General features: G+C 46.7%; 1 protein-coding gene across 1 annotated transcript in view; it reads right to left on the reverse strand.

The window, feature by feature from the left end:
- ANKS6 (ankyrin repeat and sterile alpha motif domain containing 6) overlaps positions 1-17,332 on the reverse strand; it is a gene marked incomplete at its 5' end in the record, with an annotated part of 44,110 nt that overhangs the window by 8,886 nt on the left and 17,892 nt on the right. Inside the window, 4 exons of the mRNA XM_021691626.2 lie at positions 3,741-3,808; positions 8,567-8,750; positions 15,320-15,489; positions 16,333-16,486. Of these exons, the coding sequence (XP_021547301.2) occupies positions 3,741-3,808; positions 8,567-8,750; positions 15,320-15,489; positions 16,333-16,486 (576 nt within the window). The remainder of the gene's footprint in view (positions 1-3,740; positions 3,809-8,566; positions 8,751-15,319; positions 15,490-16,332; positions 16,487-17,332) is intronic.

Here is a 17,332-nt window from a genome sequence, read left to right on the forward strand (position 1 = left end):
GTCCCCCATCTTTCCTTTTCTATTTTAATAGTCATTTTATTTTCCTGGATTAAAACCACCTTGAAGCAGGCGTGAGTCGGTGGGGAAGGGTCTGCTCCCTCCCCAGCCCCAAGCTCTGTGAGGTGCCCCCCTGCCTCTCTCTGGGATTTTACAGCTCACAGGGGCTGAGGGCCTGAAAGAGCAGATGACATGGTTTTGAGACACTGCCTGCCCCTGGCTGGGCCAGACACTCCCCTCTCCCCATGGCCCGACCCCCAGGCTGTCCCCACAGCCAGCTCCTCAGCACCTCTCTGCCCTCTTGCCCAGGGTGCCCCCCCCGTCACCCCCTTCTAACTGGAGTCTCCTTTCCTGTGAGTCTGCCCCTAACTGGTCCACCACCCACACCACAGGCTAGAGATCTTGCTGGCCCTCGTCTGCCTCCGGACTGTGGTTCGCAAGATCACGTCCATGCTGGCCAGGCCCTGCCCGGTCAGGCTCCCTGCTCCAGTCAGGCCCCGAACAGGCCGAAGTGCTGACGGCTCTCTGCGCATATCTGCTCCCTCTTCCCAGATGCCCTTCTAGCCCTGCTCCCCTCCCTCAAAGCTCAGTTTATGCTCAGCTGAGGTGTCCTCTGGCCCTCATTCTATAGACCCCCTTCCCTGGGCTCCCAGAATGCTCTGGGTGTTTCTGCCTTTGCTAGGGTCAGGCTCTGGTAGAGGGCCTGATAGGGGGCAGAGACCTGAGCTGTGTTTGCTGGCTGACTGAATGACCACACCAATCAATATGCTACTGCATCCGCACATTCACTGACCTTCTCAATCTCTGACCTCTGTCAACCCTGGGGGGCTGCCAAATCCTCACAGCTCATTTTACGTGGAGGGAACCAGAGACTAAATTCTCCTCACGTGAGTACTTCTGTAGGGTTAGCACTATGAGGCAGAAACATCTGTGTCCTTTCAATATTCATGCCCTACTTTTTTTTAGTCATAGAATCCTAGTTGTCAGCTAGGCACATTTCCATGAAGCTAAAGCACTATATTTCTGAGTTTCCCTTGCATATAAGCATGTCAATTGACAAACTTTTGGCTAATGAGATATAAGGTTTATGGTACTTCGAGGAAGTCTCTTTAAAAAAGGAGAACACGTGTCTTTTTGCTATCTCCTTCCATCCTGCTGCCTGGAATGTGGATGTAATGGCTGGAGCCCTAGCAGCCATACTGCACTTTGAGGATGAGGGCCATACACCCTAGTGATGGTGGAGCAGAGAGCTAGAAGGAGCTTTGATGACTCATCTGAACACTTTCTGTGGGAAAAATAACCTTCTATTTTGTTTAAGATACTATTATCTGGGGATTTTTCAATATATGTAGCCAAATCCATCCTAATACAGGTAGAGAGATGAAAATTTTTAGTCTGTCTTTAGTTTCAGTATGGCAGGATGAGAAAATGTATTAACTTCATTCTTCTTCCAAATTCTCAACAAGCACTAAAAGCATATAATAAGAGGGAGAAATTTTTATGAGCCCTGGAAATGAGGGAAAAGTACTATCTGCATGCCGGTTACTTTAAGGAGTTTCTTAAGTGACTAACAAGTGCTCTGTAGCTGTGGGGATGGGTGTAGAGGTGAGGGCAGAGGCAATCAGTGGTGTTAAAACCTGAGTCACATGAAAGCCTTCAAGGGAACACGGGATCTCTATATGGACAGATAACAACTCTCACATAGTGCTACCTAGCTTATATGTTGTCCAGAGAGAAGCTAAGCGCAGGGGGGATAGCTGAGCTGGCTCCTGACAAGGGCACCGCCTCAGCTAACCTCACCCTACCCAACACACACAGAAATCCTCCAGCTAGTGGCTCTGCCCTCCCCACAGTCCTGCCCCAGGCCTCAGCACCCTCCCCAACCCCCGAGGCTATGGAGACTTTCAGGTGGGTAAGTGAAGACCACAGCAACTCTGCCTGGTCTCCCTGCCCTCTAAAACTCTGAAAGTGTCAAATTTCATCTGGAACACCCCTCAGTTCCCTATAAGGGACAGCTGCAAGAACCAGAGAATGGTGAATGACAGATGTGCCCTCAGACATATCAGCTCCAAAACAGGGATGCAGCTAAGAACTCAGGACAAACGTTGCCTCGTGACACAGAGACACCTCAAGAAACAGAGGTACACCTTGAGGTGTGTTCCCTGCATACTCCAAGAGGGCGCAGAACACAGCACACAAGAGCAGGCTGCCAGCAGTGCACGGGAAGGATTTCTTGGCAATGAGAAACATCACTGCTGAGGTTTAAAACACCAAAGAGGCAGGAAGGACCCGCTGGCTCCAGCAGGAAAGCAAGGGAGGAAGAAAGCCACTGCACTCTGTCTGCTGCTTAAGACAAAATGCAAACTCCTCAGTAGCATCTCAAGCTTGCAGGGACGGTGAGTGATTCTCAGGACTGCTACTGCAATGATGAGAGTTGTCATGTACTCGACCGGGCGCCAGAAATATTCCAAACCGGTGATTACACCCTGGTGGCTAGTGGGCCTGCAGAGGAGCTTTATGTGGCCCAAATGGTAAGTTTTTTCCAAAACGTATTGAGATGTAATTCACTTACAATACAATCCACCCATTTAAAATGTACAATTCATAAGGAATACATCAGTGGTACTGTGACAGCGATGTGTCGGGATGGAGGGCAGCTACGCTTGTGGTGAACACAGTTAACGGATAAGCTTGGCAAATCACCAAGCTGTATATCTGAAATTAATGTAACACTGTGTGCAACTACACGCAAATAAAAAATTCTTTTTAATTAAAGAAAGCAGACGATTCAGTGATTTTTAGTATATTCAGAGTTGTGCAACCATCACACTCTACTTTAGAACATTTGCATCACTCCAAAAAGAAACCCACACCCATATAAGCAGTCCGTCCCCATTCTCTCCTCCCCCCACTCCCTGGCAACCACTAATTACTTTCTGTCTCTACAGATTTGCCTATTCTGGACATTTCATATAAATGGAATCACACCATATGTGGCCTTTTGTGTCTGGCTTCTTCCCCTCAGCATAATGTGTGTCCCAGGCTCTTCCGTGTCATAGTGTGCGTCAGCACTTTCTTCCTTTTTATGGCCGAATTATATTCCATAGTATAGCGATAACGCATCTGGTCATTCATCGATTGATGGACATCTGGGCTGTTTACCACTTTTTGGCTATTATGAATAATGCTGCTATGAACATTCGTGTGCAAGTTTTTGTGTGGACATATGTTTTCAGTTCTCTTAGGCACACACCCAGGAGTGGGACTGCTGGGTCACATGATAATTCTATGTTTAACATTTTGAGAAACTGCCAAACAGCAGAACGGTCATTTAAAAAAAAAAAAAAAAGTGACTGTGAGTGCTTTTAAGCAAAAGGAACTCTCTCGGATTAACACAGACATCCTATATCCAGACACTTAGCACAGAGTCAATAGGATTTGTTTTTGACCCGTTTTAAATCTAAAAACCTGCCAATCTCCTTCAACAAAAGTGTGCAAAGGACAAACACAAACTTTACTAGCGAGAGCAGTGTGCAAAATCACATAATTCTATTACAACAAAACAAGCCATAAGGCCCCCAGGATTTCACTGTGATGAACTGAACTAAATGTGCTGAACACAAACTCCATTTCCTTAGCTGTCTCAGTGAGAAAGATCAATCTATGCTCGTAGGATGAAAACTCATATATTTATTTTTTTTTACAGTAAGATTCAGATGGACATTCAAAAATAACATCCTTACCTCTTGTTCCTCAAAAATGGGCTGATATTTCTCAAGTGATAATTTCTTAAGGATCCCAGTCAGTTCATCTTCAAGAGGGAAAGATGTGAAAAGATATTTTAGAATTTGGCAAAATGCATCAGAACAGTGGTCTTCAAACTCATAAAGTAGTGGCAAGCTTATCTCAAATGAAATGTCACAAGAAACCCCAACACAGGAAGCAGCTCTAAGCTCCACTTGTGGGGATGCAGCTGGGGGCGGGTCTGAGCCACCTGTCAGCCATGCTTCCCCTCAGGGTGCGCCCTTGGCATCTCCCAGACCCCAAAGTGGGTGGTGGACACAGAAGGTGGGGAGGTTCGTGGCCAGGTGACCCTCCAATGGCCGCAATCCCCAAGTTCTCGGAGTTCTAGCTGCTGGGACTAAAACTCCACTTTCTGTCCAAGAACAGCTTTTAATTATGATTTCTTGACTGCTGGTCACCACACCTGTGGCAAATGCTAATGCCAGCAAGTTGTCAGCAAGGTGGAGAAAAAACTTAAGAGAACAAGCAGGTGGCTTCCGACCAGAACTGGAGTTTGGCTAAGTGTGAGGAGGCTGTGGGCTTCCCGAAGGAAGGACGGATACATCTGAGTGCAAGAGCAGAGCTAGAGGGGCACAGAGCAGGGGAAAACAGAAGATTTTGGATAGCAAGATTTCAGAGCAGGGAGGGTGAAGAAAGGAGACAAGACTAGCATCAGTGGGAGGTGGGGGTGGCTTGAAACAATATTCACTGACACATTCAACAGGGATTTACCAGACTAGGCACTAGGGACCCAACAAAGACCAAAACAGATAAGCAGGCTGCCGGGCCAAAGGCAGTGAGGACGAAGGAAGCAGGGTAGGGGTAGATGACAGGGAATAGGAGAACGTTGTTTATTATAGAGGGTGGTTAACGAAGGGCTCCTTTATAAGGTACCATTTGAGCAGTAAATGAAGGGATGAACTGTGTAATACCAAGGGAAAGATCAGCAGGCAGTATTCAGGCAGAAGGAACAGCAAGTGCAAAGGTCCTGGGGCCATAGGTGCAATTCACAGAAGAGTGGAGGGGAGGTTAGGAGACCTGAGTTCCTTCTTTTAACTCATTCATTCAACAGTGGCTACCAACATGTCTACTACATGCTGAGAGTGCAAGGATGGAAAGGTCTGTGCTGTGAAGGAGCTCAGTGTGGCTGGGAAGATGAAATGATGAGGTTGATGCACCATCAGGCACCCTGCACATGGATAACCCATCTGCTCTTTACAACAACCCCATGAGCTCCATCCTATCATCGTCCTCATTTACAGAGGAAGTGAGGTATAAAAAGGTTGCCTAGCACATCCTGGATAAGATCATACTGCTGGTCCGTGGCAGAGCAGGCTTTCACACCAAGTCGTCCAGCTCCCAGGCCTGTGCTACGCACCCCACCCCTTCCGCCACGTCTCTCACTGGTGACAGGTGCTATGATAAGGGGTATTAACAAGGGAATCAGGGGACAGGGAGGACAGCTGACCAGCCTGAAGGACTGGAAAAGGCTTCACAGAAGAGTGCTACTGAGCTAGGATGTATGAGATGAAGCGAGTCCTGGTCCACACAGAACCCACTGATTGTTTCATGACGCCAAAGCCTTGCTCCTGCTGTTCCCTCCACACGCAGCCTCTCCCCACAGTGGTGTGCTAAGTGGTTAACAACCGGCTCTCTGAGGGAAAATGTGTGTGCGTACACAGGTAGCTACAGCAGTTTACTGAAGATTTTACTGAGGGACACGTATAAGGGACAGGTAGCACTCAATTTACATATAATAATACACTACACAATATTGTTTCTCACAAATTCCATTTCGCCAATGCTTGCATGGCATCTCAGGCACCTCACTGAATGCTTTCACTGATTTTCGCCCTCCTCTTAATCCATAGCCAAGGACTACAGTTCCAATATGGCTGCCGCTGGATAGTTTCGTCTACGGGAACAGGTAAGATGAAATAAAACAATGAGGACGCATATAGGAACTTCACATGAGCAACTGGGCAGAGTGAGATAATGATTTGAAAATCCTGAAAGACTATTTTCTCAATTATTTGTGCTAGTCACACTTCTTTCTCCTGCAAAATGAACACTTTCTCCAACATTGTCTAGATGACATCTAGATGCTCTAGGAGACAACAAACCAAACCCTGACTGGTGGCATTTGCTGACATCATGGAGTCAATGCCCCCTCCTGGCTAATTTCAAGCTACCAACTATAACCAACATTCCTGAAAGTGGAACTGGGAAGGGATGTGCGTAGTAGCATATCAATATATAGTATTTCTATTGCATAAAGAGCACAGATGTTCTGTACTAAAAAGTTAATAATATATTTTGTTTTAAATACCACATACCTTTAATTTAATATAATTAGTATAATTACATAAATTCACATAATTTGACTTTTTCTTTTCTTTGGCTTCTTTTATATATATATATATATATATATATACACACACACACACTTATATAGATTCACTTTTACATAGATTTACATACTTATATTTTTTCATATATATTTTATATATACTTTGTTTTTACATATATATATTTTACATATTATATTTTTACATAACATATACATATATTTTCATAACATATGTAGGTATTATGTTATATACGCACACAGGTATTGTTGTTTGGTTGTAATTTGACTTTTAATAGCTGTGTTTAATCACTGGCTTGTACATTTCCTATCAATTCGACAACTGACTCTGGTCTGCCACCGCCCCGCCTCTCCTCAGCCCTCTGGCCTGAAGGCCTGCTCTTCGGTGAAGCCCGCCGTGGCACCCAACGCTCTGCCGCTAACTCAGATTTGCCCCCATCTGTGTCACAATCCCTACTGCTATTACGTTGCCTGCACCCGAAGCCCCAGCCAGGCTGTGAGGTATCCTAACAGCCAGCACAGGTTAGGTCACCCAGTACACAGGCTTCACCCCTGTGAGGGAGGGGGTCTCAAGAGCACCGCAGGTGGAAAGATGGGGCAGGCAAAGGCTTGCATGTAGTCCACGACTGGGGCCACACATTTCCCACACGAGTGTCATAAAAAGTGGCTGTTTGGGGGATGGATTGCAGCTCTGTCCTGTGACAATCTCATGCTGCCTCAGGACACAGGAACTCTGGAAGGGAGAGCTAGGCTTTCTACACCAGAGAAATTAATCTAAAAAGAAATTGCTATCAGTTCCTCTTTTGTTTCTATCCCAACTCAGGCTTTGCAAACCTTTTTAAATGATGAGGGAGAGGGAAAAGAGTGGGCATGGACAGTGCATACAGATATCCACGGTCTCAACTCTGTTTTGGAGAAAGGTGGGGTATGAGTACCTAACTGAACCTCTAGGAGTTTAGATTCCTAAAAGCTTCCACAGTAGGAGAATTCATGAGTGGGGAACTAAAACCCACACAGAAAACACAGTTAGGGATGTGTTTTCACATCCCCATAGGATGGGGTTGCTAGTGACTCTCTGAAGCTGTTATAAATGATGGCATTAGATATCACAAAAAAATAAAAGTGGCCCCGAATACAGAGGATGTCAATGGCAGCATGCACTTATCAACTCAGTCCAGACCACAGCCGGTGCAGCTGGTTTCAGCTTATCACCTGCTGGGCAGAGCGTGCTCAGCCCCTTCCTCCCTGCAGCCAGGTGCCCTCGCGTGAGCATGAGGCCCTCACACACCTGAGATTTCTCTCCCCTCTCTGACACACTACTTGATTTGCACCTGCCTGGGCCCCGTCTCTTACCAAAGCTCTGCTCCCTCTCCCGCCACCTGCCCGCCCTGCCCCCCGGCCTCCGCTCCGCCCCCCTGTCCCCAGACCAGCAGACGGCAGTTTAAAGGACAGGATTCTTCATCTCCCTTTGTCTTTTATCTCTTCCTGTCTTCATCTGAGGCCTCGCAGCTGGGCCTCCACTCCCTTGTCCTTTCTGCATTATCCCCACGGGAGGGACTTGCAGTTCACGCGCCCAGGTTCTAAAGTTCTCCTGGTTACAGGCGACAGCTATTGCCTCTGCTTGCCCACCATCCACGCCCTCCTCCTTCTAGAAACGGCACTGCGATTTTCCTTTGAGGAGCCACTTCTCTCCAGGTCCGTAGCTCAGACCCTGACCCCAGCTACAAAGGCAGACCCAGGACCTGTGCCTGGCCAATGGGCACATTCCGCTGCCATGGACACACAGTCAAATGGCCCGTCACTGTAAATAGAGCCAAGGGAGGCCAATGATGTCTACCCCAGGATTTGCTGGACCTGCTAAGAAAGTAGCACGGTTTCTGCTTTCTGTGGCCAAGTTAGCAGGAAAAATAAGTAAGCCTGAAGTTCCTGGGGGACAACTTTGCCACCACTGAAAGAGAGCCTACCTGAGATATGGAGAAACACTCCCAAGGTACCTGGATCTGCACACGCCTGAAGCACACCCTAGACGCTTCCACTTTATGAGCCAACAAATTATGTTGTTTGCTTTTGCTTAAACCAGGTTGAGTGGACACTGCATTACTTGCAAATGACAGAATTCCGACTTGTACAAGGTTTGGGGAAAGGTCCATAACTGGTGTTGGAGAAGCATCTCTATAAGTCCATGTTTGGGTATGTCCACAAAACTCACCTATGCTGAAAAACTAGCTGAGGGAGCTTGCCATACCATTAGCACGGTAAAGATAAAAATTCAAGGTGGAATCAGGGAAGAAAAGGGATAGGAATTTTTGCTGGAAGTCTTAAAGACCTCACTTAGGACAGCTATCGCAATTAAGAGCACCTGCCAGGTCACAGCGGCAAAGAGGAAAGGGTGGTATTTCAGAACTTTGGGGGACTCACCCTCATCTGTGATGGTGCCACTGCTGGAGCCCCCACTGCTCTTGGACTGCCGATGGGACGAAGAGGAGGACACCGAGGACTCAGCCGTGTGCCCTTTGGGTGAAGGGGAGGGTGTGAGCGTAGGGGAGGTGCTCTTGGAAGTAGTGGAAGTTCCAGACGGAGGCCTTTTGCTCGTCTCCAGTTTCTGCCGAAAAGAATAAGCAAATACATAAGCTGTCACCTGGAGGGTAGAAGCAATTAAAACACACTCGACAGGGAACATGGGTGCTGACTCAGCAAGGTTATCTAACCAGGACGATGAAACCTACTTTAAAACACACGCAAAGCAGAAACAGTATTGTCAGAACACTCACAGGAAAATCGTCCCCTGGAGCAGAGACGCAGGGGGTAGGATGGAAAAAGTAGCCCTTGAGGAGCCAGGAACCTGGGCGCTAGTCCTGCCCCTACGGCTACCAGCATTGTGTCCTTGGCCAAGTCCCTTTCCCTCTCAGCTAACCCAGCTCTAAATGGAAGTGTGGCATATAAATGCACGAAGTCCCTTTCTGCTCCTGACGGTCCTTGATCTAAACCAGTCATTGCCAACCTTCCACCAAAGAACACATCATTTTTCCCTTGTGTGTCATTTTGCTTAAAAAAAAAAAAAAAGTGCCTTCTTTTTAAATTTTAGACTTACAGAAGAGTTGCAAAGATAGAACAGAGCATTCCTGTGTATCCATCAGACAGCTTCCCCTGATGTTAACAGCTTACATAACTATAGCACAATCATCAAAACTACGAAATTAACAGTCATGCAATACTATTAGCTAACCTATGGACTTCACTCGGATTTCACTGGTTGTTGCACCTGATGTCCTGATTCTGGTCCAGGATCCCACGTTGCATTGACTTATCATGTCCCTCTGACCTCCTCCAACCTTCCCTTGTCTTTCATGACCTTGACACTGTCGAAGAGTTGAGGTGTTTGTAGAATGTCCCTCAGTTTGGGTCAATCTTTTATTTTCTCATAATTAGATTTGCTTATGGATTTGGGGGTTAATGGCCCCAGAGGTAATGCACCACTCTTACTGCATCATACCAGGAATCTCAAAGTACCCATTTCTTATTACTGATAACATTGACCTTCATCACTTAATTAAGGTAGTGTCTGTCTGATTTCTCCATGGTGAAGTTACTACCTTTTCCCTTTATAATTAACAAATATTTGGGGGGAGGGGGGGTAGATTTTGAGCTAAATATCTTGTTGCTCCCAGTAATTTTAGCATTCTTCAGTTGATCTTGTCTACAGCAAATACTACTGTGATGTTCTAATGATATAAGATCTGCTATTTCCCTTACCTTTCACTTATTATTTGGAATTCTGTAAGGAAGAGTTGCTCCTTTTCCTGTTTATTCAGTTATTTATTCCTTATCAGTATGGGCTCATGGATATTTATGCTATTCTTTGGGCTATAATCTAATAACTATGGCTATTTATTTTATGGTTGTTCAAATTGTTCCAGTTTTGGCCACTGAGATTTTTTAGGTGGGCTCCTATGTCCTTTTGACATGCCCACCTTTTTTTAATTCTTTCTTTTTAAGGCCGTCTCCTTTCCTTACTTTCTGAAACCATAAAATGCTTTAGGCTCATCTTATATTTTCATTGACCCACCACTGGAATAAACCACTTCTCCAAGGCCCTGGTCCCTTTTCTTGGAGAGTGGTATTTAGAAACCAAAATCTGGGTACTAGGTTGCTCGTGGTTACTGGGATGTCACTGCTTGTAGGGTGGAAAGAGCAAGGAAATAGAGTATACTGAGCCATGTATACACACAGCCACACTTACTACTGTATCAATCTGCATATATATATATATACACACACATATTTATAGGCATGCATTCATATTGATTCATACCGACACCTCTGACAACAGTCCAATATCCATGGGGTTTGCTCAGGCATTTTCCCTTTGATTCAATCTCTGACAGTGAAAAAGGGGGCTCGTTATATTTACTTATTTGATCAACCCTAGTATAAACAAAGTGTATATGTATACAAAAAGTATCTATGTGTAAAGTGGTTTCAGAATTTAACCCATATCCCTGCAAGAAAAAAAATCATCAATTAGAGTACAGTGTTTGGGTACGGTTATTTGTCTGTATTTGGCCTTACCATATCCACTCGAAAGAGTTTCCCCCCACCCCCACCTCCCAACGTGTGCTTACATCAGTCATTTGTAATACAGATCTGTTGTCATGGTCTACATTCCATCTTCGGTTCCTGGTTCATACTGTTTTTAAAAATCTGCATACAGCAGAAATAACTTGGTTGTGTAAAATTCTCTGGGTTTTGATAAACGCAGAGTTGTGTACCATACAAGAACAGTTCCATCACCTCCAAAATTCCCTTGTCCGGTCCTTTTCTAGTCACTCTCCCCCTCATCCCGACCCATAGAAATAAAGGATCTGTTTTCCATCCCTAAGGTTTTGTCTTTTCTACAACGTCACATAAATGGAATTATACAATATGTAGACTTTTGGGGCTGGTGCAGCAAACTGCCTTGAAGATCCATTCAAGTTACCGCACATGTCAACAGTGTGGTCCTTTCCACTGCTGAGCAGCGTTCCATCACATGGATGTACCACAGCTGGTCTATCCATTGGCCTGTTGAAGATATGTCTCCAGTTTGGCGTGATTATGGAGAAAACTGCTATAAACATTCACAAACAGATTTTGGCATGAACAGTTTTTGAAAATACACTTGGGTAAATATCTAGGAGGGAGACAGCCAGTTCGTATGGTAAGTGCATATTTAGTTTTATAAGAAACTGCCAAACGTTTTCAAGGCGGCTGTAGTTTCGCATTCCCACTGGCATCTGAGTTCCAGTAGCTCCATATCCTCACCAACACTTGTATCTTTAAATTCTTGGTTTTAATTTTAGCCAGTCTATTAGGTATATAGTGCTATGCTGCTGTGGTTTTAATTTGCATTTTCCCCAATAGCTAATGTTCAACATTTTCCCATATGTTTATTTGCCATTTGTATATTTTTGGTGAAGTATCCATTTTGCCTATTTTTTATAATTTGTTGGTTATTTTATTGAGTTAAAAACAATTTTTTTTAAATAGGTTCCATGCCCTAGTGTAGAGCCCAATGTGGGCCTGAACTCATGACCCTGAGATCAAGACCTGAGTTGAGAACAAGAGTCAGAAACATAACCAACTGAGCCACCCAGGCGCCCCTCTTATTGTTGAGTTATGGGAGTTATTTATTCAGTAGTGTAACTAGGATACAGCTAGGTGTTTTCTTTTTGATATTTATCCTATAGTGTTTTCTGAACTTCCTGGATCTGTGATTTGTCATTTATCATTAATCTGGGGAATTTTTCAGGCATTATTTTAAGATATTCTTTCCGTCCTACCATTCTCTTTCTCTCTTTGTCTTCAGGGATCTTATTACTTGTATGTGAGAGCACTTGACATTATCCCACAACTGTTTTTTTGTTGTTCTTGTTGTTCTTATTTTTTAACTTCTTTTTTCCTTTGTGCTTCCGTTTGGGTGATTTCTTTTACCCTGTCTTCCACTTCAGACTCTTCCCTTGGCTGTGTCAAGTGTACCGAAGAGCCCATCGAAGGCATGCCTGTCTCTGTTACCTGTTTTCTATTTCTAGAGTTTTCATTTGATTCTTTCTTAGTTTCCATCGATCTGCTGAAATAGCTATGATCTCCCATGTTCAAACTTTCCATTAGAGCCTTTAACAATTAATTATAGTTCTTTTAAATTCACTGTCTGGTAATTCCAACATCTTTGTCATATCTGACTCAGGTTCTGATGACTGCTGTTTCTTGGGAGTGCAGTTTCTTATGCCTTTTTGTAGGTCTTGTAATATTTGGTAAAGTTGTACATCTTAACTAGGATAGCAGAGGCTAAGATAAATAGTTCTAATGCATGGAAATGGGTGCACCTCTCCTTCTGCTAAGCTTTTAATGCTCCTTCTAACCACATCCCAGAGTGGAACAAGTCCCTCTCTTAGATTTTGAAAGATTTTGTCATTTAGTTGCATATATTGTTAATAAATTCTTCTTTCTGCTTTTTTATAAAGAAGGACATTCAATAATACAGCTTCTAATTAAGCAGGAGATAATTAGTATATCCCGACTAAACAGATCTATCCCAGCCAAAGCAAAGAAGCATGATACTCTGGATCTTGTGGGCAGCATTATTTGGTAGGGGTGGGGGGACAGATAAATATGATTATTTGGGGTGCTCTGAAATATTTGAACTATTACCTGGGTTCCCAGTATAGCAGACTGATTGTGTTAATAGTGTCATCTCAATTCCTCCCATGTAACTCTGTGTGTTCTCCTGCAGTGGGTGTGCTGACTTCTTAAATAACCTGGTTGGTTTTCAACTCATGCCTTTGGCTGTTGTCATGAGAACATATCTAAGCTTGTTGTGGGCACACATGGCCCAGTTATCCTGGTCACCCCAGCCAACAGCCAAATGTATAAGTGATCCCCCCAGACCAGAACGACTGACTAGCTAAGTCCAGACTGAAATGCTGACCCACAGGTTCATAAGCTAAAGAAATGCTTTTTGTTTTAATCCACTAGGCTCTAGGGTGGGAATAGAGAGCTGATGTACTCAGTGGGACTTTGGGCCTCCAGAGGTCTGGGAAGCACTGACACACACACTGAAATGTCCCTCACCCCCCGATTCTCCCCAGGTTCACCTCAGGTTGATTCATGAACATGGCAAAGCCATGCCTTGTGACTATTCCACCATTACGGTGGTGCTTGTCTGAAGCAAAGTTCAAAAACCAGATTCAGGAGGCTCCTATTTTGAATACTAATTTCTAATTCTTCCTAGGGGAGTCTTTGACAAGCACTTCATGTCTCCATTTTGCTGCTGGAGCCTTTGACAGAAAGCCCACTCCTTGTGTCCTTTGATTTAGGGCAGCTGTTTCTAAAAGCCCTGGGCTGGGCTGGCTGCAATACTCTCTGGGGGGAAAATCAGAGTCCTCAGATCCTGTCTTGAAGAGTCTCATTCAGTTATGCTGGGTGGAGCCCAGAAACCTGAATTTTTAGAGAGCTCCCCAAATACATTGTTAGGAGTATCAGGTGATCACTGAACTGGATAGTTTCCCCAGTTTGTTTCCTGAATGCATCTTTTGACACAATCTCCTTTCATCAGAATATACTTGTACATAGATTATATATAACAGATGCAGCCAAGGGAGATAAGTTAACTTATAATTTAGATGCCTACCTATTTTGAACACCAGTTAAAAAGAATCTAACAATATCTAACACATCATAAGATCATCCAAATAGAAACAGAAATTCTTAAACAACAGAGAAGAGGAAAACTATATCAAAGCCCAGACAAGAAGACTTACTTTAATTAGTAGCTCTGAGTTTCCTAGCAGCAAAAGCAAAAAGAGAAATAATTATATAATTCTTTTTATCTAAGGAAAGAAAATGTATGAAAGTATCAGTAGAGACATTTTTCTAGAGCTGAATTCTAAAGGGAACTCATTACACAGATCCTATTACACAAATAATTTTCAATATAATGGAAAATATGCTAACGCATAGGGACAGAGAAACTTTCTGGAGCTCTATTATAATGGGAACCTAATTATGTATGTCTGATTGCAAAAGGGACCTTGAATAACCAAAAGTTATGTAACCAACAGTGGTGGGCAGAAAATGAAGATTATTTCTCATACATCCATTAAAACATAATCTCTGGAGGCACTTCTGGGCAAGGGTCCAGGGGTGAGGCTTTCACGTGATCTAACTTTTCTCAGGGAAAAAGCTTAAGACATCTAAAAAATATAAAGAGTGGGATAGTGCCTGGATGTGGGGTCCTCTCAGAGGACAAAATGGGCTACACTGAACCACCGGAGGGGGGCATGTGGAGGGCCACGCAAACTCCACACAGAAACTAACAACGTGTTGCCTGCTCTTGGGCTGCATCAATGGAGGAATGCTGCCGGACAGACAGGTGAGACTCCAACTCTGGCCTGCCTTCCAACCTTGCTTCAGCTCTTCCCCTCTGGAGTGCCTCACCCTGGAGCAGCCTCACCCCTGTCCCACCCCTGTCGCCGTCATCTGGCTCCTCATCCTTCAGACCCCTTGTAGGTGTCACTGATGCCGTCAAGTCTGGGGAGCGGCCCCCATCTGTGCCCCCACGGCATGCCCCCTCCTCACTGCCAGAGTCCGCAGTGACAGTCTGAGAGCCATCAGACAGACCTCCGCACCCTCGCTGCTAGCAGCGCTAGGCACAAAGCAGCCACCCCAGAGCCGTGCACAGTGCAGGCATAAGGTGGGAGCGCGACCACTCCTGCTGGGCACGTCAGCACTGACAGCTGCCACAGACCGGCCAGGGGCCGGGCCCCCCGCAAAATGCTCAAGGGTGGGGCTGAGATCTCATCCCAGGCAGTCTGCTCCTGAAGTGCTCCACACTTCTTGGCTCTAAGCTATGAACCAACGTACACAGTGTGAGGCTGAATGAGGCACCTGGAGATGCCCTGCAGATCAGGTGGGAGGTAGACGCACGTGTGCAGGCAGCCGAGGGCACAGGGTGGGACCCTGGCAACCGCCGGCCTGATCCAGCCCTCCCCAGACAGCCTGGGAGCAGCCGGCTGCAAGGGGCCTGTCTCGAGTCCCGTCCCACGACCTCGGCACTGCCCGTGCTCCCCAGCACATGAGCCACGTGAGGACAGAACCTAAGAGTGTAACAGAAGGAGAGAGAAACAGAACACACACCTTGCCACCGGGACCGCCACCGCCTGCAGGGGAGACTGGGAGTTCCGACGAGCTGGACCCTGGTGCTGGCCCAAGGGGACTTGACTGGTGGCTGGGCTTCTGCTCCGATAATCCGGCTGCTTTCTTCCTCTGGGCAGCAATTTGTGACAGGACACTGTCTATGCTACCACCTGAGGAAAGAGGAACAGAAATGACTGCCAGGGGTCCAGGGTCCAGCAACAGGGGTGTGGTGGACTTTGTGTGCTGACCTTACGGAGCTGGAAACGCCTTTCCCAGACGCCCCCCTGACCCCGTGTGGCTGTGGGTCCAGGTTGACCACAAGAGGCCTGTGCGTGAAAATCGAAGGTGGAGAGGACACAGCGGCCATCATGCTCCGAAGGCATCATGGTGAGAGGTGTTGAAAGAGGCAGCGCAGGTACGATCAGCTTGTCCTCGCCTTCCCCACGCCACAGCCAGCTTGTGCGGCCTCCCGCAGGCAGACGCCCTGGCCTGGCCGCCCACAGCAGTCCCCACACTGCCCCTTCCAGCAGCCGCACAGCCTGCCCGACCAGCGTACGCCCTCGGACCCCCCTTCCAGGGCCTTACCAACACCACTCCCACAGCTGTGTCGGTAACTTCCTCACCCCGCGGTACTCAGTGGACTGCCATGTTCCCTTGCCCAGTTGTCCCAAACCCACCAGCAACCTTGCATTACTATGAGAGGACAGGGGAAAGTGATACTATCCAGGGCTAGGGAGGATCCAAGGGAGGACACCGATACCAACGTCGGTAAGGGGATAACTAGGTGTCACGTGCTGTGGTTAAGTATTTTAAGAGTATGAACAGTGCCATTCTGGAGGGCAAAGGGCAACACTGTGAATTCACTGAAGAATCCCTGAGCCACATGAAGGAGGAAGACAGGGTGTGTACAGTTGCTCCTGGGACTGTCCACCGAGCAAGCGCAGGGGGTCATTCACACCCGCAGCCCCAGGGGACCCTCCCGCCTCCCCTGAGTGGCCCTGCCTGGTACCCACCTGAGCGGTTATGCAGCTCCCCACCGTGCCTGCTTGAGCCCCCTACCCCACTGGAGCTGCCTGAGGAATGAGGTGAGTGGCTGAAGTTTCCAGAACTGGCAGGAGAGGCGGGGCTTCTGGAGAGAGATGGAAATTTAACGGGCCTCACAGGAGTCTGCAAGAATAAGGGGGGTGTTGTGGTTTGGGTGTGTTGTTCCCTCTTCTGGGCACACATGATCACAGCGGGGAGGGACCCGGATTCCACTGGCTCACCCTAGCTGATGCCTGTCGCCTGGCACACCCTCGCCAACCGGTGCTCAGCCCGCCAGGAGTCCCCCAGCGAGTTCACTTGTAGCCGCTGACAACCAGACCATTAGCTCAGGCCATGCCCCCATGACGTCGGTCCCCGAGTCACCGCACTTTCAGCATCACTCAACCCCTCCCACAGTGCAGACTAGATGCAAGCCAGCCCTGCCCATGTCGGGCACCTCCAGGGGCCAGGCTCACTCTCCCACTACAGATGTGCTATTGCAACAGCCCCCGGAGGCAGCAGCGAGCAAAGGTCAGCCCCGTTTTACGGACAGAGATGGGGGCTCTCAGGTCTTCTGGTCACTGATCACACAATGACAGCGCAGGGCCCTGAGTCCTCACCTTTGGTTTGCCATTTACTGAATCTACGGTATGGAGTCTACACACATGGAAATAACCTCCCCCACCAACAGGGACTACCTCGGGACATTACAGAGACACACAAAGGGCCACAAAGTCACAAGCCACTATGGGCAAAAAGCTACAAGCCCCACTCCTTGTGGTATAAGAAAATACCAGTAGTGGGCACCTGGGTGGCTCAGTTGGTTAAACGACTGCCTTCGGCTCAGGTCATGATCCTGGAGTCCTGGGATCGAGTCCCGCATCGGGCTCTCTGCTCAGCAAGGGGTCTGCTTCTCCCTCTGACCCTCTTCCCTCTCGTGCTTTCTGTCTGTCATTCTCTCTCTCAAATAAATAAATAAAATCTTTAAAA

Source organism: Neomonachus schauinslandi, chromosome 13 (assembly GCF_002201575.2).
Source record: "Neomonachus schauinslandi chromosome 13, ASM220157v2, whole genome shotgun sequence".
NCBI classification, from domain to species: domain Eukaryota; kingdom Metazoa; phylum Chordata; class Mammalia; order Carnivora; family Phocidae; genus Neomonachus; species Neomonachus schauinslandi.